The sequence below is a fragment of the Pan paniscus genome, chromosome 5 (genome assembly GCF_029289425.2).
Source record: "Pan paniscus chromosome 5, NHGRI_mPanPan1-v2.0_pri, whole genome shotgun sequence".
Classification (NCBI taxonomy): domain Eukaryota; kingdom Metazoa; phylum Chordata; class Mammalia; order Primates; family Hominidae; genus Pan; species Pan paniscus.
Genome location: NC_073254.2, coordinates 50,848,557 through 50,870,954, shown reverse-complemented (window position 1 = coordinate 50,870,954; position 22,398 = coordinate 50,848,557). Strand labels below are relative to the sequence as shown.

The window sequence follows — 22,398 nt, the reverse complement described above, 5'->3', positions numbered from 1 at the left end:
AAATCAGATAGTGATTGGCATCTTTAAAACAAGGACCTTAAGTTGTGTTTTAGGATTCTGGATCATCATTATTATCACACATACACTCAAATCATTACACTAGTCATGTGTCAATGATGGGGACAGGTTCTGAGAAATCCATTGTTAGGTGATTTCATCATTGTGTGTACATCAGAGAGTGCACTTACACAAACCCAGATAGTATAGCCTACTACACACCTAGGCTAGACGGTATAGCCTGTTGCTCCTAGGCTACAAACCTGTACGGCATGTTACCGTACTGAATATTATAGGCAATTGTAACACAATGGTGTTTGTGTATCTAAACATAGAAAAGGTAGAGTAAAAATATGGTATAAAAAGTAAAAAGTGGTTATCTTTTATACCATAAATTGAGCCTGCAGGACTGAAAGTTGCTCTGGGCAAGTCACTGAGTGAGTGGTGAGTGAATGTGAAAGCCTAGGACGTTACTGTACACTACTGTAGATTTTATAAACACTATACTTAGGCTACACCAAATTTACTTTTAAAAGTTTTTCTTCAGACCATCCTGGCTAACATGGTGAAACCTCGTCTCTACTAAAAAACTACAAAAAGCCAGGCGTGGTGGCACGTGCCTGTAGTCCCAGCCACTTGGGAGGCTGAGGCAGGAGAATCACTTGAACCCGGGAGGCAAAGGTTGCAGTGAGCTGAGATCGCGACATTGTACTGCAGCCTGGGCAACAAGAGCAAAACTCCATCTCAAAATAAAAAAAAAAAAAACAGTTTTTCTTCAATAATAAATTAACCTTAGCTTACTGTAACTTTTTATTTTGAAACTTTTACATTTTGAACTCTTTTGTAAGAACACGGCTTAAACACAAACACATTCTGTAGCTGTACAAAATTATTTTCTTTATATCTTTATTCTATAAGATTTTCTATTAAAATTTTTTTATGTTTTACTTTGTTAACTTTTTGTTAAAAACGGAGACACAAACACATATATTAGCCTAGGCCTACACAGGGTCAGGATCATCAATATCACTCTTTTCCACCTCCATATCTTGTCCCATGGGAAGGTTTTTGGGGGCAATATATGCATGGAGCTGTCATCTCCTATAATAACAATGCCTTCTTCTGGAATACCTCCTGAAGGACCTGCCTGAGGCTGTTTTCAGTTAACTTTTTTTTTTTTTTGGAGCCAGAGTCTCACTCTGTCGCCCAGGCTGGAGTCCAGTGGCGCAATCTTGGCTCACTGCAACCTCTGCCTCCCAGTTTCAAGCAGTTCTCTGCCTCGGCCTCCTTAGTAGCTGGGATTACAAGTGCATGCCACCACGCCCGGCTAATTTTTGTATTTTTAATAGAGACAGGGTTTCACCATGTTGGTAAGGCTGGTCTCAAACTCCTGACCTCAGGTGATCCACCCACCTTGGCCTCCCAAAGTGCTGGGATTACAGGCGTGAGCCACTGTGCCCAGCTCCCCCCATCTTTTTTTTTTTTTTTTTTAGTAAGTAGAAGGAGTATACTCTAAAATAACAGTCCGGGCACGGTGGTGCACACCTGTAATCTCAGCACTTAGGAAGGCCAAGGCAGGTGAATTGTTTGAGCTCAGGAGTTTGAGACCAGTGTGGGCAACATGGCAAGAGTCCATCTCTACAAAAAACACAAAATTTAGCTGGGCATGGTGGCATGCACCTGTGGTCCCAGCTACTCAAGAGGCTAAGGTGGGAGGATCGCTTGAGTGATTGGCGGCACAGTAGGTTTGTTTACATCAACATCATCAAACACCTAAGTAAAGTGTTGATGATGTCACTAGGTGATAGGAATTTTTCAGCTTCATTGTAATCTTATGAGACCACCATTGTATACGTGATCCGTGGTTGACTGAAACACAGTTATGCGACCCATGGCTGTGTCCTTATACTGTAGTTAACCAAGTAACAGTGCCCATTAATACATTTTAAAAGTAAATTTTCAACAACACTTGAAATATGCCTTTCCTGACATCATTTTCCTGGTTCCCTTTTTACCTCTTTGATTTCTTCTCAGTCATTTCTGTGGACTTTTGTTCCTTTGCCTATCTTGTTAACCATCTGTCTTATCCAGAGGTCCTGTCATCACCCTTATAAACTCCCCTTCAATCACAACCTCTTGCCTACATTGTTATTGAATAAATGAATGAATAATGACTCTTAAATCTTTATCTTAAGTTCTACATCCTCTGTGCTTCAAATGTTATCCAAATGCTTGCTAAAACATCATAAAGGTACCTACAATTTATTTATTTATTTTGAGACAGGTTCTCTCTCTGTAACCCAGGCTGGAGTGCAGTGGCACAATCTCAGCTCACTGTAGCCTCGACCTCCTGGGCTCAGTGATCCTCCCACCTCAGCTTCCCAAGTAGCTGGGACCACAGGCATGTACCACCATGCCCAGCTAATTTTTTGTATTTTTGGTAGAGATGGGGTTCTGCCATGTTGCCCAGAGTGGTCTCCTGAGCTCAGGCAATCTGCCTGCCTTGGCCTCCCGAAGTGCTGGGATTACAGGTGTGAGCCATCATGCCTAGTCAGTACCTAAAATTTATAAATGAACTCAAGTTTTCTTCTTTCCTTTTCTACTGGCCTCCTCTGCCTTCCACAGCTGCCCTCTCTCCATCACATTCTCTGTACAGGCTGATGCTGCCTTTGCCATTTCAATCCCCCAAGCCTGAAAAGTGGGAGTTTTTTCCCCCCTGTCTCTATCTAATACTAAATCCCAGCCTATTCTCTTTCTTAAATATATAATCTGTTTCCACTGTTACATCCCTATTAGTACTGCTTTAGTTCAGGGTCCGTGCTAAGGTTAATTGCATGGGCTTTGCAGCCAGACATACTTGAGTTTAAATCCTGACTCACATTCACTGGCTTTCAAACCCTAGGCAAGTTACTCAACTGCTCTAAACCATCAATCCTCAAACTTGCCTGCACATGGGAACCACCCATGGAGCTTAAAGAAAATACTGGCCAGGTGCAGTGGCTCATGCCTGTAATCCCACCATTTGGGAGGCCGAAGTGGGCAGATCACTTGAGGTCACGAGTTTGAGACCACTCTGGCCAACATGGTGAAACCCCATCTTTACTAATAATACAAAAATCAGCTGGGCGTGGTGGTGCTGAGATAGCACCATTGCTGGGTGGCAGAGTGAAACTGTGTCAAAAAAAAAAAAAGAAAGAAAGAAAGAAAAGAAAAATAAAAAGAAAAATACTGATGCTTGGTCCAACTGCAAGGCTCCTGATTTCACTGGAGTGGAGAGAGGCCTGAGCATTGGGAGTTTTAAAAACCTCCTCTCCAGGAGCTCTCCTTTATCTCTACTGGATAAAGTTCAAGCCTCTTCTTGTGTCTTCTCTGTTAGCTTTGTCTCCTATGTCCCTCCCTTTCAACAACAGCACTGCTTAGAGTTTATGCATAAAACCTCCCTGTCTGTCACCCCCAAGCTTTTGCTCACTTGATCCTTCTGCCTGGAATGTCTTGTTTGCACTCTCTCAGCTGGCTCTTCCCCAGTCTGTGTCTTCTCCAGGCTAATTCTTAGTCATCCTTTATCCTTCAAGACTTAACTCAGATATCACCTACTTCGTTTCAGATGTCTTCCTGACCCATCTGTGCAAACCTCGTTCTTACTGTAACATGTTGAATTGTAGTTTGTGTCTCTCTCCCACTGGACTCTTTGAGTTCAAGGCTGAAAATCAAAGGTCCTCCAATTTTATTGAAATGAAATAGGTTCAACACAACTCTTGCTTTCTCTATGAAGCCATACTTATGTCTATGTTAGCCCAAATTCATTTCCTTCTCTTCTGTAGTCCTAAAGCACTTGGGAATATATCATCTCTAACCCATGGGTTCTAAGTGACTGAAGGACAGAAACCTTGTCTGTATTCTTTAGATCTTCCCCAAAGCACCTAACAAGTGTTAACTTATAGTGTTGCTTAAAAACGCTCATTGGTTGCTGGAAGCAAATAAAGTTTGGAGAGCTCATCAAGGAGAGTGGGTAAAAATATTAAATGGGGCTGGGCATAGTGGCTCATTCCTATAATCCCAGTACTTTGGAAGATCAAGGTGTGAAAATCACTTGAGCCCAGGAGTTTAAAACCAAGACCAGCTTGGGAAACAAAGAAAGACCCTGTGTCTATTAAAAAAAAAAAAAATATATATATATATATATGCATGTATACACACATTTTTATATATAGTTATTCAAAATAGATTGTCCATTATATATATATACACACACATATATAATATATATGTTATATATATAGTGGAAAAATCTATTTTGAAAAACTATAAAGATCTATTACTGCTTGTCCAATACAATAGCTACTAACCACATTTGGTTATTAGCACTTGAAATGTGGCTGGTGCAATTGAGGAACTGAATTTTAAGTTTTAATTAATTTTAATTAATTTAAATTTGAAAACTGATCATTGATTTCATTGTTAGAGCCCTTTTAAGTATGTTTGAAATGACCTGGATATGTGAGTCTATTTTTTTTTTTTTTTTGAGACAGGTCTTGCTCTGTTGCTCAGGCTGGAGTGCAGTGGTGTGATCATAGCTCGCTCCAGCCTCCCCTCCCGGGCTCAAGCAATTCTCCCATGTCAGCTTCAGTCGAGTAGGTGGGACTACAGGTGTGAGCCACCACACATAGCTAATTTTTAAATTTTCTGTAGAGACAAGGTCTTACTATGTTGCCCTGGCTGGTCTGAAACTCCTGGGCTCAAGTGATTCTCCCAGTTTGGCCTCCCAAAGTTTTGGGACTATAGATGTGAGCCATTGCGTCTGGCCTGAATCTACGTTTTAAACTGTCAACTTCATGAAATCTAAGTATAGATCAAGATTTTCCAGTGAAAAGTTAGCATCTAAATTGAGGTGTCCTATAAGTACAAAATAAACACCAAATTTCAAAGACTTAGGTATAATTTAAAAATGTAAAATACATCATTAATAATTTTATATTTATTAATGTTATAATTATAATATTTTGGATATATTGATTTAGGTAAAATAAATTACTAAAATTAATTTTACCTGATTTTACTACTTGAAACTTTAAAATTACATATGTGGCTTGAATTATATTTCTATTGGAGAGAGCTGATCTATTCCAATAGATAGGCTTTGCTTTTTGATAATTATTATAATAACTGAATTTCAACTCTTTTTTTTTTTGAGATGGAGTTTTGCTCTTGTCACCCAGACTGGAGTGCAATGGTGCAATCTTGGCTCACTGCAACCTCTGCCTCCTGGGTTCAGGTGATTCTTCTGCCTCAGCCTCCTGAGTAGCAGGGATTACAGGCACCCGTCACCACATCCAGCTAATTTTTTGTATTTTTAGTAGAAACAGGGTTTCACTGTGTTGACCAGGCTGGTCTTGAACTCTTGACCTCAAGTGATCCACCCACCTCAGCCTCCTAAAGTGCTGGGATTACAGGCGTGAGCCACTGCATCTGGCCAACCCTCTCATTTTCTAAGACAGTTTTTAGTAACTAGTGGTAAGTGATTTTACAGGTAATTAAGTGGGATTATCTCTTTTGAACTCTTTTTTCTCAATGCAGATCATGATCTACTTTCTCAGCCCAAGGAGCATAGCATTGTTCAGAAGCATCACCAGGAGGAAATAATTCACGAGTTGGCCATGCAGCTGAGACACATTGGGGACAACATTGATCATAGGATGGTTCGAGAGGTGAGGCTTCAGTTTCCCCAGCCAGGGCCTGTCAGGTAGGAGGAAAGAGCAAACAAAACTACGGCTGCCAAGTGTCTGAGATGCCCAGGAATTATCAGAATTAATGGAATAATGCTGTCTGGATTACCAAATATTAGATCTAAACATTGTGAACCTGAGCCAAAGCTGGCATTTAATCTCATACTTGCTACTCAGACTGTGGTCTGTGGACTGGCAGCATCAGCATCACTTGATTAGATGTGCAAGATCTGAGACTCCAGCCCACACAGTCAGACCAGCCCACACAGTCAGAATCAGAATCTACCTTTTTACACATTCCCCAGGGGATTTGTGTGCACATTGAAGTGTGACAAACTGTTTCACACCCTCAAAACTGGATGCAATTAGAATCACCTGTTGAGTTTTAAAAATGACAGATGCCTGGGCCCAACCTGGAGAAATTCTGATTTAATTGGCACAAGGTAAGGCCTGGGAACCTGGCATTTTAAAAACTGCCTCAGTGAATCTAATGCACAGTCAGGGAGGAGAACCTATGCCTTGGACTGTGGTTATCCTCCCTGAATCAGCCCGAAGGGTAGGATGCAGGCCCTACCCTGGCCGGTTTCTTAGAATCTCCTGATTATTATAACAGATGATAAGGGAAAATAGGAAAGACTAATGATTACTGTTTGAAATTTTGGGGGTGATGAAATCCACAGCTAACTTAGTTTTCCTCCGAAACAACCTGTATTTGGCAGGAGAGAATGATTACATGGGCTTTGTGACAGACAGGGTGGCAGACCTCTCAGAGCCCAACTTCTTGCCCTTAGATTCAACTATCCTGTGAAGCTTTCTTGGTGCAGCTTCCACCATGCTGTCCTCCACCATGCATGCCACAGGGAGTGCCGTGTCCTCTTTTATACTCAGGTCCAAATGTGGACAACACACAGCCTTTCCCTCAAATAAAACATCCTGGAGACAAAACATGAATGGGAGATCCCAACAATAATGCTATAAAAGCAAGAGGGGGCCAGGTGCGGTGGCTCACGCCTGTAATCCCAGCACTTTGGGAAGCCAAGGCGGGCAGATCACTTGAGGTCAGGAGTTCGTGACCATCCTGGCCAACCTGGTGAAACCCCGTCTCTACTGAAGAACACAAAAATTAGTCAGGCATGGTGGCACACACCTGTAGTCCCAGCTACTTGGGAGGCTGAGGCAGGACAATCTCTTAAACCTGGGAGGCAGAGGTTGCAGTGAGCCGAGATTATGCCACTGTACTCCAGCCTGGATGACAGAGTGAGACTCTGTCCCAAAAAATAAAATAAAATGAAATGAAATAAAATAAAATAAAATAAAATAAAGCAAGAGAGAAATAAAGAGAAAATAAACATAGAGAACATAGGCAATCAAATAAACTATTTGATAAGCCAATTTCATTCCAACAAATATTTATTGAATGCCTACTATATGCCAGACTCAGTTCCAGGCATTGGTGGCTACAGCAGTGAGCAGCAGGGCTCATAGAAATGATGTGGGGAGGGGGCAGATAACAAGGCAGATGAACAATAAACAGCCAAGTCAGACAGGGATGCGAGCTCCAAGCAGGATCAGGGCACACTGACTGATGGAGAGTGACTTCCGATGGGCTGTCAGGGAAGGCGTCTCTGGGAAGGTGATATTTAAGCAGAGCCTGGAAATGAAGGAGCTAGCCATGAGAACACCTGGAGTGGGAAAGTGTTCCAGGCAGAGGGAACAGCCAGTGCAAAGCCCAGCCCCACCAATCTACTTTGTGTCTCTGTGGATTTGCCTATTCTGGACATTTTATATAAGTAGAATAACACAACATGGAACTTTGTGTATGGCTTCTTTCACTTGACATACTTTTTTCAAGGCTTATCCACATTGTAGCATGTATCAGTATTTTACTTCTTTTTACAGTTGAATATTCTATCGTACGATATACCACATTTTGCTTATCCATTCACCAGTGGTTGGACATTTGGGTTGTTTCCACTTTGTGGCTATCATGTATAATGATGCTGTGAACGTTTGTATATAACTTTTTGTGTAGATATGTTTTTATTTTTTTGGGGTACATACCTAGGAATGGAATTGCTGGGTCATGTGACATCTCTATGTTTCACTTTTTGAGGAACTTCCAGACTGTTTTCCAAAGTGGCTGCACTATTATACACTGTGGCCCACCAGCAGTGTATGAGGGTTCCAGTTTCTTCACATCCTTGCCAACATTTGTTATTAACTATCTTTTTAATTGTAGCCATCCTAGTGGGTATGAAGTGTATCTCATTGTGCTTTTGATTTGCATTTCCCTGATGAATAATGTGCATCTTTTCATATGCTTATTGGTCATTTTTCTCTTTGGAGAAATGTCTATTCATATCCTTGCCCATTTATAATTGACTACTTATCTTTTTATTATTGTAGGAGTCTTTTTTTTTTTGAGACAGAGTCTTGCTCTGTTGCCTAATCTGGAGTGCAGTGCTGTGATCATAGCTCACACAGCCTTGAACTCCTGGGTTCAATTGATCCTCCCACCTCAGCCTCCTGAGTAGCTGGGACCACAGGCACATGTCACCACACCTGGCTAATTTTTTAATTTTTATTTTATTTTATTTTTTGTAGAGACAGGCCCTCACTATGTTGCCCAGGCTGGTCCTGGATTCCTGGGCTCCTGCCTTGGCCTAGGAGTCATTTGTATATTCTAGATGTAAGTTCCTTATCAGATATATGATTTGCAAATATCGTATCCCATTCTGTAGGTTGTCCTTTTACTTTATTGATAGTGTACTTTGAAGTACAAAAGTTTTGAATTTTGATGAAGTTCAATTTATCTACTTTTCTTTTTGTTGCTAGTGCTTTTGCTTTGGGTGTCACACTTATGTTTTCTTCTAAAGGCTTTTTAGTTTTAATTGTTAAATTTAGATCTTTGATCCATTTGAAGTTAATTTTTACATACATTTTAGTTAAGAGTCTATCTTCATTTTTTGGCATATGGGTTGTTGTCCCAACACCATTTGGATTTTGTTGTTGTTTGTTTATTTGTTTGAGACGGGGTCTTGTTATGCTGCCCAGACTGGCCTCAAACTCCTGGGCTCAAGAGATCGTCCCACCTCAACCTCCTGAGTAGCTGGGACTATAGGTACATCTCACTGTGCCTGGAGTACCATTTGTTGAAAAGACTATTGTTTCCCTATAAATTGTCTTGGTGTTATGGGATCTTTGGGGTGTCAATTTTCTGGCCGGAAACCTCTGTGGCCATGGCATCTTTTGCCCAAGTTCTTGTCCTGCACCCAGTAAGAATGCATCCAGGAAGAATCAGGTATGCAGACAAGTGAAGGGTAAACAAGACAAAGATGAGCTTTATTGAGTGTTACAACAGCTCAGAGGAGATCCGCAGTGGGTAGCTCCTCTCTGTAGGCAGGTTATCCATTGAGTGTTCAGTTCTCAGCAGAGAGGAGGCCCTGGAGAGAGTAGCTCCTCTTTGCAACTAGTCGTCCCAATGTCTGCAGCTGTCAGTGGAGAGGCGGCCCTGGGAAGGGTGGCTCCTCTCTGCCAGCAGGTCATCTCTGCAGCTCTTAGCAGAGAGGGCAGTTCCTCTCTGCAACTTGTTGTTTCCTTATCTCCAGCTATCAGCAGGGAGGGTAGCTCCTCTCTGCAGCTGATCATCCCATTGTCTCTCTACCCTCTTTGTCCCGAGGACATCATCTGCCCTGCTCTGGCTGAGCCCAAGGCTTATATGGACCTCAGAGGGGAGGCAGTGCATGCTGATTGGTCGATGGGTGGCCATGGGTGGGCCTGGAAGAGGCACCACCAGTCCTCACTCTGGTCCACAGGACTGGCAGCCTAGCCCCCAGCCTTTAGGCCTTCCCTGGCCTGAAGGTGGGGTCTCACTGGGGACGCACCCCCTTCCACCCAGGAATCAATCTGCCTCCGGCGCCATGCAGGACTCGGCCCCAATCCCTGCTCAGAGATTGGAGCAGGCTCTGGGAGCAGAGAGAGGCCAGGCAGTGGCAGCAGACACCCCTGAGCCTTCAGGGGTAGGGGTAGGGTGCTTCCTGGGGCCCCTGAGGGTGCAAGCTGCAGAGATGCCTGGGTCCTGCAACTGGGAGGGTGGCCACAGTGGCACCCAGGGAGCTCCTGCCCCAACTCAGAAGGGGCTGGGCTCCTACTGGCTCCATGGAGCATGTGGCCCCAGCTGCACCTTCCTGCTGCAGCCAGCATGAGGACAGCAGCCATTGCCATCATTGGCACCCTTGTTGAAAACCAGTGGGCTGTAAATATGAGGGTTTCTTTCTGTACTCTCAATTCTGTTCCGCTGATCTGTATAGCTATCCTTATGCCTGCTCCAGCTTTTCTTGCAGAACTTTATAAGGCTGGTTTTGACCTAGACATTTGTTCTGTACTATAAACCTATAAACTTGTACTTTAGAATACCTTCTTTTGTTTGTTTGTTTTTTGAGACAGGGTCCCACTCTGTTGCCCAATTTGGAGTACAGTGGCACTATCTCACTGCAGCCTCAACTTCCCAGGTTCAAGGAATCCTCCCACGTAGGCCTCCAGAGTAGCTGGGACCACAGTTGCCCACCACCACACCTGGGTAATTTTTTTGTATTTTTTTGTAGAGACAGGATTTCACCATGTTGCCCAGCCTGGTCTCAAACTCCTGGGCTCAAGCAATCTGCCTGCCTCGGCCTCCCAAAGTGCTAGGATTACAGGCGTGAGCCACCACGCTCAGCCTAGAACACCTTTAAATAGACCACAACACATTTAAAAAATAATAGTTTGAAAAATTCCAGCCGAGTGTGGTGGCCACAGTCCCAGCTACTCGTAAGGCTGAGGTAGGAGGATCACTTGAACCTGGGAAGTCAAGGCTGCAGTGAGCTGTGATCGTGCCACTGCACTCCAGCCTGGGTAACAGAGTGAGACCCTGTCTCAAAAAAAAAAAAAAAAAAAAAAAAAATCCTAAGTTTGGCTCTGAAATGCTGAAGGCTTTGCTGCTTCAAAGTTCAAATCAAGGAACTTTAACAGAATTTCAAGTCTGGCATGGTAACTTTCTTTCCTATATAGTCATCATTTATTTACCTTTTGTACTCTGTTTAATCAAGCAGTCACATCGATTCTCTAGATGCCTTCCTGCCATTGATGTATTTAAAGAAACTTTTATTCTTGCTCTTGGAACTGCCTATCAAGCAGCTCATCAAGTTATATTTTTATCTGCTAAATGGATTGTTGTTGAGCTGCCAAATTTTTTGCTCTCTTGTTCTTTTTACTTAAGCAAGTGCTCTGTCTTTTCAAAAGTGTTCTGTGTTTCTCAAAATAACATCTTTTAGGCCGGGCACAGTGGCTCACACCTGTAAACCCAGCACGTTGGGAGGCTGAGGCCAGGAGTTTGAGACCAGCCTGGGCAACATAGTGAGACCCCTGTCTCTCTCTCTCTCTTTTTTTTGTTTGAGACCCCTGTCTCTACAAAACAATTTTTAAAAAAATTAGCCAGGTGTGGTGGTGTGTGCCTGTAGTCCAGCTACTTGGGAGGCTGAAGTGGGAGGATTGCTTGAGCCCAGGAATTCGAGGCCATAGTGAGCTATGATTGTGTCACTGCACATCAACATGGGTGACAGAGGGAGATCCTGAATCTGAAAAAGAAAAAAAAAATCTTCTATTTTGCCATTGAGTTGTGTGGGGTTTTGGTTCAAGTATCTGCTTTTTTTTTTAATTCAGTTTTTTTTTTTAAACCCGGGACATATACTTTTTCTAGATATAAAGCATGTTTTAAAATAGTTAGGCTTCTCATCACTTTTAGAATTTTAAATATGCCTTTGAAATTTTTCTCTCCTTCTGGGTTCTGGAAACTGCTCCCTCCCTGTCCCTACGCCCCTGTCTCTATGCCCCAACAGAGTTGTCACCGGGTCTAGGTACTACACCATCCTCTGTGGTTTCTCCACACCTTTTAGAGTCTCTTTATTTAACTCACCTCGAATTAGCCTAATTTGGGTGTGCCATCTGTTTCCTCTGGGAATCTGACTGATATCATAATGCATAGGGAATTTATCAGTTTGTTAGAAAGAAGGGAGGGAAACAAACATTTATTAAAACATTTTTTCCAGGTACTGTTTGAGACACTTCTACATGTTTCATTTAATTCCCCCAATAACCCTATGAATTACTGTCATAGGTATTTCAGGAGAAGCAGTGGAGTTTCAGAGAGATTACAAAACTTATCGAAGGTCACTTAGCTTCTAAGTGGCAAAACTAGAATTTAAATATATGAGCATCTGACTCAGTGTTCTATACTTTTTCTTGTCTGCCATGCTGAAAGGAAACTCATTCCGTTTTCCTAGCTGATATCGACTATAAGAGGGGGAGAAAAATCCTTTAATGATTTTCGGTTACTAGCAGGACAAAGTCTAAGTTCCTTAGCCTACTGCTAATGGTTTTTCATTCCTTCCTGAATTCATTTCTTCAACTTATATTGAGCACCTGCTGTATGTCAGGCTCTGTTTAAGTACCGGAGATACGGGAGTGATCAAAGAGACAATATTACTGATCTCACGGAGTTTTTAAGGGAGACAAACAGTATCTACACAAATAAAGTATGTAGTTTATCAGATAGAGATACATGCTTTGGAGAAAAATAAAGCAAGGAAAGGGATAAGGAGTGTTGGGGTTTGCAATTTTAAGTAGAGACGTTAAGGGAAGGCCTCATTGAGAAGGTGACTTTTTTTTTTTTGAGGCATAGTCTCACTCTGTCATCCAGGCTAGAATGCCATGGCACAAAGTCGTCAACGCAACCTCTGCTCCCAGGTGCAAGCAATTATCATGCCTCAGCCTCCCGAGTAGCTGGGATTACAGGCATGCACCACCACACCTGGCTATTTTTGTATTTTTAGTAGAGGGGGTGTTTCACTATGTTGGTCAGGCTGGTCTCAAACTCCTGGGCTCAAGTGATCCACCAGCCTTGGCCTCCCAAAGTGCTTACAGGCATGAGCCACCAAGAAGGTGACTTCTGAGGAAAACCTTGAAAGAAGTGTGGGACTGAGCTGTGGATATTGGGGAGGAGGCAGAGGATTGGAGGCAGGAGGACAGCAAAGCGCTTGGGGCAGGAGTGCGTCTCGTGTGTTTGAAGAATGGCAAGGAGGCCAGTGTGGCTGAAGCTGAGTGAGGGAGAAGGTCATAAAAGATATGGTCAGGGCCAGGCGTAGTGGCTCACGCCTGTAATCCCGGCACTTTGGGAGGCCGGGGAGGGCGGATCATCTGAGGTCGGGAGTTCGAGACTAGGCTGACCAACATGGAGAAACCCTGTCTCTACTAAAAATACAAAAAAAATTAGCCGGGCTTGGTGGTGCATGCCTGTAATCCTGGCTACTCAGGAGGCTGAGGCAGGAGAATCACTTGAACCTGGGAGGTGGAGGTTGTGGTGAGCCGAGATCGTGTCATTGCACTCCAGCCTGGTCAACAAGAGCGAAATTCCGTCTCAAAAAAAAAAAAGATATGGTCAGAAGGGTGGGTGGTGAGCAGATTAGGTAGGGCCTTGAGGTCACTGCAAGGACTTTTTTTCTAAGTGAGGTGGTGCCATCGGAGGGCACTGAGCAGAGAAGCCGCATTTCAACAGTCCACAGAGGGGGCTGTGCTGAGAACAGACTGCAGGGGGCAGGCGGGGGAGCGTTTGTGTCTGACCCACGGTCTTCTTTTTCTGATGTTCCGACATAAACAGTTGTTACTTTCTGCTCCAAAATACTTAATATTCACCTCACCTCTTTGCCCATCTAAGTCCTAGACATTATTAATTATTATTATTATTATTGAGACAGGATCTCCCTCTGTTGCCCAGGCTGGAGTGCTGTGGCACAATCACAGCTCACTGCAGCCTCAACTTCCCAGGCTCAGGTGATCCTCCCACCTCAGCCTCCTGAGTAGCTGGGACTACAGGTGTGTGCCACCATGCCTGGCTCAGTTTTTCTAGAGATGAGGTTTCACCATGTTGCCTAGGCTGGTCTCAAATTCCTGAACTCAAGCCATTCACCTGCTTTGGCCTCCCAAAGTGCTGGGACTACAGGCAGGAGCCACCATGCCCAGTCTTCTCTCCATTCTTCTAGCCTCAAGGCAAACTTGCTCACCTCTTTGAAAGAACTAAGAAAGTGTTTTGGGAATCCAGGGGAATAGGTTATCAGCCCTGAAAAGAGTGCCCCAATTTACTGATGAGCCCCAGTTTGTTGAGACCAGCCGAGGCAACATAGTGAGACCCTGTCTGCACAAAATATTTTTAAAAATTAGCCAGACATGGTGGCATGCATCTGTGGTCCTAGCTACTGGGGAGGCCGAGGTGGGAGAATCACTTGAGCCCAGGAGTTTGAGGCCAGATGGGAAAGACGGTCAGATAGGAAAATATGTCCAGAGGCGTTGTGAGGATATGACCATATGGAAGGTACTGTCCTTCAGCTCATACAATTCATAAAGCAACCCAAGAAGCTTGTTTGCAGCATGGATTGAATTAATATTTTCCATTGTGTTGAATTTTTAACTTTGGATTATTCTATCACTTTAAAAAAAAAAAAAACCTTTCTCTGTGTCTCCCTTTTTTCAAATAGGATCTTCAACAGGATGGCCGAGATGCACTAGATCATTTTGTCTTCTTTTTCTTTAGAAGAGTTCAGGTGTTGCTGCATTTTTTCTGGAACAACCATTTGCTGTAAAAGGAAAGTAAAGGTCAAGTGGTCAAGTTCTGTTTTCTTTTTACCCTCTGAGAAACATGAATCCCACTGGGACAGATGGGAAGAACACCCTTCTCCGTCTCCCTCTTTTTGTACCCATCACTGTTGGTCTACACCCAGTTTGTTGAAGAACTGCGGGTTCACGAGCCATTTGTCTCTTCGGAGGAGCTAGCTATGAGATGTCTGCGATCACATCACAGTAAAGCCCAAGGAGTAATTAGGACCCCAGGAAGCCTTGCTGCCCAGAAAACACCAGCGCTGTGGATGGTCCCAGGGCTCCTTGTGAGGAAACCTTGAACATTTCCTTCCAGGAATGAAAGAGAACCTCGTCCTCAAACTAAAGGCCACAGAAATGGGCACTACCTCCTGGCCCACTCCCTGGGCACCATGCCCTCTGGTGACCTGTTGGCTCCACTCTTGTCACTCATGTCCAGATCTGCAGTGCCAGCTTCTCCTTCTCAGTGACATGTCACCTCCCTGCCCCAATCCTGGCTCCAACCCTCTCTGGAAAATCGAAGTGAAACATTTGTCTCTAATACTCAAATTCAACATATGGCTCATCTCATCTACCTTCCCATTTCCATGCCTAGAGGCCCCACTACTACCACTAGCACCGTTGGGTGTTTCCTTCTCAGGCTCTGATTCTACAACATTTACGTTCTTTTCTCACCTTTGATCCCCTCACTCCTCTGTGACCCCCTTCAAGTCTTCCTTCACCACTCCAGTGTTTTCCCATACCACTCGACCCTGCTCGAAGGTATCTTTCCCTGCTCTGTCATCCTCTTTTAGGCATATGCCTGCTTAAAATCGGGAGTGCTTAGTCCTTGGCCAACAGTCCTGCCTTCTAGAAGAATGTAAGACCTGAAAGAGTTATGAATCTATCACTAGGCAAAAACTTCTCTTTTCCTATTGCTGGATGGTTTTGCTATTATTGGTTGGTGGGCCCTTTGCCTGTGGAATGTATTTCACTCATTCTCTCCTGCACGCTGTTAGGCAGTTCTTTCACCTGCATGCTTCTCCTTTTACCTTTTTGTCTACCTCATAGTCCCTCTCTCCCCTCCCTTAAAAGAATTATAAATATTAGGAAAGCTTGTTGTTATAAATTAAAAGTTTACATATGTATCTTGAGTTCTTCATAGGGGAAGTGTTATTTTTAAAAATTCTAAAAATGAAATAAATATTGTTATTTTATTGAGCATGAAACCCCTGTGCATATTTCTTTTTTGAAGGAGGAACCCCACGGCAGGGTCTAGCCACTTATTCCTGCTCATATTGGTTTGTAGACTTTGATTATACATAGCATTGACTTTGTCCTTCCAAAGGGAAATGTCTCCATTTTTTAGTCTGTCGCAGGCAGTGCATATTTATTTCTATTATTACTTAGGTTCTGGCTGACTAGCCCTAAAACTGTCTTTTTAAAATTTATTTTGAATAGGTTTTTATTTATATGATTCAAAAATCAAAACAAGGCCAGGCACAGTGGCTCACGCCTGTAATCCCAGCACTTTGGGAGGCCGAGGTGGGCAGATCACGAGGTCAAGAGATTGAGAGCATTGTGGCCAGCATGGTGAAACCCTGTCTCTACTAAAAATACAAAAATTAGGTGGGTGTGGTAGCGCGCACCTGTAGTCCCAGCTACTCGGGAGGCTGAGGCAGGAGAATCGCTTGAACCCAGGAGGCGGAGGTTGCAGTGAGCCGAGATCATGCCACTGCACTCCAGCCTGGCGACAGAGCAAGACCCCATCTCAGAAAAAAAAAAAAAAATCACAACCATATGAAAAGGTTTACAACAAAAACCCTTTCTATTATTTTCTACTCTAAATTCCAGTTATGCTTATTAGTTTTTATGTATTCTTCCAGAGGTTCTTTGTATAAATGCTAATTAATACATATATACATACATACACACACACACACACGTATATTTACATACAAGAGGTAGCATGTAATACACACTGTTTTGTACCTTGATTTTTTTACTTAGCGTGGGTGTTCAGGCACTGTTCTGGGTGTTTTATAAAAGTTAACTTACTTATTCATAACAACCTTATGGGATAGGTATTATTATTTGCTCTTTTTTACTGTTAAAAAATTGAGGCAGTAGTTAGTAGAGGGAGGCAGTAGAGTGGTTAACACAAACTTGCTCAAGGGCACACGGCCAGTAAATGACATGGCTGGGATTCCAAACCAGGCAGGTGTTCCTAAGTCTAGATTATTATCCACTATGCCATACTGCCTCTTGGAGAGCTTGCCATGATCCACAGAGAACTCCATAAAGTGTTGCATTGTATTCAGTTAAATGAATGTACATAATTTGGCTGGGTGTGGTGGCTCACATCTGTAATCCCAGTGCTTTGGGAGCTGAGGTGGGAGATCACTGGAGCCCAGGAGTTGGAGGTTAAGGTGGGCTTTGATGGCACCACTGCACTCCAGCCTGGGCGATAGAATGAGACCCTGTCTCTAAAAAAAAAAAAAAAAAAAGAAAATTAAAATTAAAAGAAATGAATGTGCATTACTTTATCAAGCCTCCTTTTGTGGACACCTGAGTTATTTCTCATACTTTGCTATTATAAACCATGATTAAATAAGTAACTATGTATACTTTGGATATTTGTTGAATAAATTTCTGGTAGGCAGATTGCTGGGTGAAAGGAAAATGCATTTGTAAATTTGCCAGACCCCGCTGTGGGGCTGCACCACTTTACCTCAGCTTTTCCAGCAGATTATGTTAGTAAACTTTTAAATTTTTGCCAAATTTATGGGTAAAAATTTCTATCTCAGAATAACTTTAATTTGCACATTTAAAATAGTGAGTTTGTCCGAGCATCTTTTTCTTTCTCTGCTGCCCAGGCTGGAGTGCAGTGGCACAGTCACGGCTCACTGCAGCCTCCAACTCTCAGGCTCAAGCGATCTTCCATCCTCAGCCTCCTGAATAGCTGGAGCTACAGGTGTAGCCCTACCATGCCCGGCTAATTTTTTAATTTTTCAGTAAAGACAGGATCTCACCATGTTGTCCAGACTGGTGTCCAACTCCTGGGCTCAAGCGATCCTCCCACCTTGGCATCCCAAAGTGCTGGGATTACAGGCATGAGCCACTGCACCCTGGGCATCTTTTTGTATATTCAGGAGCCCTTTGGCATTTCCTTTTATGTGGACTGTTTATTCATATCCTTTGCTCATTTTTTTTTCCTACTGGGTTTCTGGCCTTGTTCTTACTGGTTTCTTATTGCTGGCCTAGAGCTTGTGATGATATACCAGTGCTAAGCCTACTTTGTAACAGCGTCTACACCCTCAGATTTTCAGCAGAAGGTTGTTAATGGTTTTCTTTCCTTTTCTTCTGCTGGTTTGTTTTTATGCGCACAACCTCTCTTGAGACGGGGAGCTGAGACAGATGGAAAGGGTGATGGGTGGGCAGGCACCAACCCTGGAGCACCCAGAGGCCCAGGAAAAGGTGTCAGTCGGGATCTCCGAGTAGTCTGGCCCTGCTCAGGAGAGCACAGCCGCTCTGATGGTGGCGCGACGGTTCCGGACCTGTGGGGCCTCCGCGGGGCCAAACGGCAGGCCGAGACAGTATCGGGGCCGGGAAGGTCACTCACCCCTAAAGGGAGAGGCACCGTGCGCGGCCCCTTCCTATCCTATGTGCGGAGACGCACAGGGTCCTGGTCCTGGGCTCGGGACCGTGAGAGACGCAGTTGGTTCCGAGTTCAGGACTAGGGGTCCCCTTAGATCCTCAGATCCTGCAGAATCCCGCCTCTGCCCCAGTGGGAGCCAAGGCCAGGTCGCCAGAGGGACTGTCCGCCGGCTGGAGGCTGTGTGCAGGACCCACGCCTCCCAGGCTAGCGAGCGGGCAGCGCCCCGGGGCTGCGCTCCCACGGGGCCGGCCCCTGCCCTGCCCTGCCCTGCCCCTAGCCCGCAGCGGCGCAAGTGGAACCGCATCCCGCTCTTTCGTTTTCGTTTCCCGGAAGGATAGCGATTACCGGAGCGCCTCGCGCGCCTGCCCGCCTGCGGAGGACCCGGGCGCACACGCCTTGGCGCTTCTCGAAAGAGATTTCCTCCCACGCGACCTTCCAGTTCTCGGAGCCAGGTTAGGGGTTTGGCGGAGGAGGACTGCGGGGCGCGGGCCTAGGGCCCCAGCAGCCACAGCCAGGGGAGCGCTCAAGACAGAAAGCCGGTGGCTTCCTCACCTCCACCTGTAATGCAGGTAAGAGCCTGGCGGCTGAACACGCAGCGCGCACGCAGAGCCACCTGCTCCCGCATCCTTTCCTCACCACCTAGATTTCCAAACCTATTTTATCTGACCTTTTACCTGGCGGGAATCTCTCTTTCCAACACATTCCTAAACCTCACACCCATCCCTCACTCACTTCCCCTTCCACCTCCAGACGCAGGTCACCGCCCCTGACTCTCTCGGTGTCATACACAGCTCTGAAGGCATCACGCACAGCCCCTGCGGGCCCTTTCCGCAGCCCCCTTACCACTGGTCGCCCCTACACCAACCAGATGTGAGGTCTTTGGAAGTTCGTGCGCCAGCCGGGTCCTCACAGCTGGTGAACGCATTCTCGCAGGGAGCCCCTCTTTAGCAGCCCCTCCCCACTCGCCGGTTTTCTAGGTGCCTCGAAACTGCCCCCAGAGCTGGCGCCCCGTCCCACTCCAAGGCCTTTCTCCACTCCCCTCTCGCCAGGACCCATACCCATTATCAGACCCTTCCCTGGCCTCCATGCTGAAACCCAGGAGTCTGATCCTCAGCAGCTCCGTGGCTGGCGTTTCCCAGGCAGCTACAGCCTCGGAATTCCCCGCTCCTCTTACTTGGATGAGGATAGAGGAGTAGACAAAGAGCTTCCTGCAAGCCTCCTTGGCAAGTCCGAGGCAAGTCCTGTGCCTTGAGCCCCTTCTCCAGCAAGGCAAGCTCCAGGAGGCAACCCCTGAGGTCTGATTACTTGGGAAACAGCACCAAAGGGGGGCCGGCTGGAAATGAAGTGAGAACGACCCCGAAAGGTGTTGAATCCCCTTTCGCAGCAGCCAAGGCTTCTGGAGTTTGCTTTGCTGGCTCCGATCCAAATTCTCTCTCGGCAGATATCTCTCCTCGGATCCCAAGAGATGAAAGTAAAGCTTTTGACAATCCTAGAGTGAAAAATGACTTGATGGAGCTGGTTTCACTTTTCCTTTCCGTACTGTGGCAGCCTGTGGCTGGGCATGAGCCCGAAGGAGCTTCCTATTCCTACAAAATCCTGCCACTTTCTTCATTTTCTCATCTGAATGGATGAACCCCGTCATCTCTGGGGGCCATGCTGATTGTTGAATTGTAAAGATACAGGCTTCCCGTGGTGAGACCTTAGGATTCAGAAATTTATCCTTATCCTTTCTTTTTCTCTTTTGAAAATAGTGTTTGTTTGTTCTGAGACGGAGTCTTGCTCTCTTGCCCAGGCTGGAGTGCAGTGGCGTGATCTTGGCTCACTCCAACTTCCGCTTCCCGGGTTCAAGTGATTCTCCTGCCTCAGCCTCCTGAGTAGCTGGGATTACAGGCGCCGGTCACCACACACGGCTAATTTTTGTATTTTTCGTAGAGACAATGTTTCACTATGTTGGTCAGGCTGGTCTCAAACTCCTGACCTCAAGGAATCCACCCGCCCCAGACTCCCAAAGTGTTGAGATTATAGGTGTGAGCCACCGCACCTGGCCTGTTTATTTCTGATTTAAGGTCTTTTGATCCTGGCCCCTCAGGTTTCCTGTGTTGTCCTCACCAAGGATCCAGTGAGGATTCCTAGGCTTTCAGATTTCAATCATACAAGTCTTGGCAGGGGATCCCTCTTGGAGTTAGGCACATGCATGGAAAGCTTGAATTGGAAGGATGTCATTTATTGTGTCCACTGGGTACAACATGTTGATGGTACTGAGTTGAAGATATACATGGTTCCTACCTTTAAGGTTGATGCAGTCTACTGGTGGAGATAAACACTCTTTCCCTTCCAAAAAAATTCTTAAGACATTTAAAGATGGCTGAGCCGTCACCAAGATGCTCTTCTTTGACTGTCCTGGTTTTTCTCTCTCTAGGAGGGAGAATTGGCTATTTCTCCTATAAGCCCTGTGGCAGCCATGCCTCCCCTAGGCACCCACGTGCAAGCCAGATGTGAAGCTCAAATTAACCTGCTGGGTGAAGGGGGGATCTGCAAGCTGCCAGGAAGACTCCGTAAGTAGAGGGGAGGAGAAAAGCTGAGTTTTTAAAAGTAAATTTTTATTTTGTTTTAGATCCAGGGTCTTGCTCTGTTGCTTACTTAGGCTAGAGTGCAGTGGTGTAATCATAGCTCACTGCACCTTCAACTTCCAGCTCCTGGGTTCAAGTAATCCTCCCACCTCAGCCTCTGCAATAGCTGGGACTACAGGCACACTGGTTAATTTTAAAATTTTTAGTAGAAATGGGAATCTCAGTATGTTTCCCAGGTTGGTCTTGAACTCTTGGGCTCAAGCTATCCTCTCACCTCTGCCTCTCAAAGTGCTGGGATTACAGGTCTGAACCACTATACCTGGCCCTTAAAATTAAATTTTTTTTTTTAAATAAGAGACAGGGTTGCTCTATGTTGCCCAGGTTGTTCTCAAACTCCTGGGCTCAAGTAATCCTCCCATCTTGGCTTCCCAAAGTGCTGGGATCACAGGCATGAGCCACTGTGTCTGGCCAAAATTTTATATATATCTCATAACATAACTTTGTATCGCATAAATATATACAATTATTATTTATAATTTGTCAATTAAAAATTTAATTTTCTCCAGGTGCCAAGATTAACTTACCTTCCCTCTGTTTGCTGTTTCTTTGCTGAGTTTTCTTTAGCTTTTTGTCTGTGATGGAGTCTCACTCTTGCCCAAGCTGGAGTGCAGTGATGTGACCTCAGCTCACTCCAACCTCCGCCTCCCTGGTTCAAGCGATTCTCCTGCCTCAGCCTCCTGAGTAGCTGGAACTACAGGTGTGCGCCACCACACCTGGCTAATTTTTGTATTTTTTAGTAGAGATGGGGTTTCACCATATTGGTCTGGCTGGTTTTGAACTCCTGACCTTGTGATCCACCCGCCTCGGCCTCCCAAAATGCTGGGATTACAGGCGTGGGCCACCACGCTCGGCCAAGGTTAGAAATTTTAACACAACTTCTAAGAAACACTTTCTAATAGTGAGGTTCAAGCACAAGACCCACAACTCTCCTCTGAGCCCTGGGAAATCCTGTTTCCCTAAGACCAAACTTCCTAAGCTCAGAAGCTCACTAAATATCTATTGAATGAATGCATGAATGACTAGGGATCTTCATCCAGAACACCAGGACCTCCAAACAATGCAGGATCACTTCTGTGGGCCCTTCTGAGATGGTCACCAGATCTTCCTGCACACTTCTAGGGACAGGCATTTCCTCCCCTCTTGAGGCAGCCTATTCTCTGATTGCATAACTCAGGGTGCAGGTCATCGTGGCCTATTTTCTCCTAGATTAGAACTCCTGAGCTACCAGTTCTGTTGCCTTGGGTTAGATTTCCCCAGGAGCAGACCCTAAAACACTGGTGAGGAGTGGGGAGGAAAGACAGAGAAGAGAAGGAAATCCCAAAGGTGTTCTTTTGGTCCAGTTAGCACCACGGGGGTCTCTGGGGACAGTGAATCCTAAGTTATTCCAACCAGTGGGTAAGGGGATTATCCACTCACTTCCCTTCCATGACAGCATGAATGCTGTTTCCAGGGGTATTGGCTCTCCAGCATTTCCAAGTTACCCTGTACACTGGCTAAGGGGTTCCTGCAGCCAGAAAAAGCCCAAGGCAGAGTCAGATGGGGCATTCGGCAGCCTTCAGAGTGTGGAGGTGAGAGGCAGGGCCTATGGGCAGGGCCCCAGCAGCATCTTCTATACCTGTCATCTTAGATTCCATGACTCATATTTATTGGAACATCTGCAAATATTCAGACAATACAGTTTTGGCCCTTAGTAAATACCTGACAGTTTTAAAAGATAGGGGATGCC

At 45.1% G+C, this 22,398-nt stretch overlaps 2 protein-coding genes and 1 long non-coding RNA gene across 13 annotated transcripts in view; 2 read left to right on the top strand and 1 right to left on the bottom strand.

The window, feature by feature from the left end:
• Positions 1–15,610, top strand: part of PXT1 (peroxisomal testis enriched protein 1) — a 35,799-nt gene extending 20,189 nt beyond the window's left edge. Inside the window, exons 2-3 of the mRNA XM_034961974.4 lie at positions 5,572–5,702; positions 14,288–15,610. Of these exons, the coding sequence (XP_034817865.1) occupies positions 5,572–5,702; positions 14,288–14,392 (236 nt within the window). The 3' untranslated portion in view covers positions 14,393–15,610. The remainder of the gene's footprint in view (positions 1–5,571; positions 5,703–14,287) is intronic.
• LOC134730497 (uncharacterized) lies at positions 9,035–20,120 on the bottom strand. 2 transcript variants are annotated; one of them, XR_010112277.1, is made up of 2 exons: positions 19,101–20,120; positions 9,035–14,386 (listed from the first exon to the last, which is right to left on the bottom strand). It is a non-coding gene; the product is annotated as an uncharacterized LOC134730497 (long non-coding RNA). The 2 variants fall into 2 exon arrangements; XR_010112276.1 differs by having other exon boundaries at positions 19,217–20,120.
• ETV7 (ETS variant transcription factor 7) overlaps positions 15,357–22,398 on the top strand; it is a 43,639-nt gene continuing 36,597 nt past the window's right edge. For 3 of the 10 annotated variants that reach the window (XM_057302486.2, XM_034961970.3, XM_008972317.5), the window contains exons 1-2: positions 18,307–18,611; positions 20,462–20,597. In XM_057302486.2, coding sequence (XP_057158469.1) covers positions 18,606–18,611; positions 20,462–20,597 — 142 coding nt within the window. In that variant the 5' untranslated portion in view covers positions 18,307–18,605. Of the gene's footprint in view, positions 18,612–20,461; positions 20,598–22,398 lie in introns of all 10 variants that reach the window. The other 7 variants (XM_003818907.5, XM_034961971.3, XM_034961972.4 and 4 more) reach the window with 7 other exon arrangements.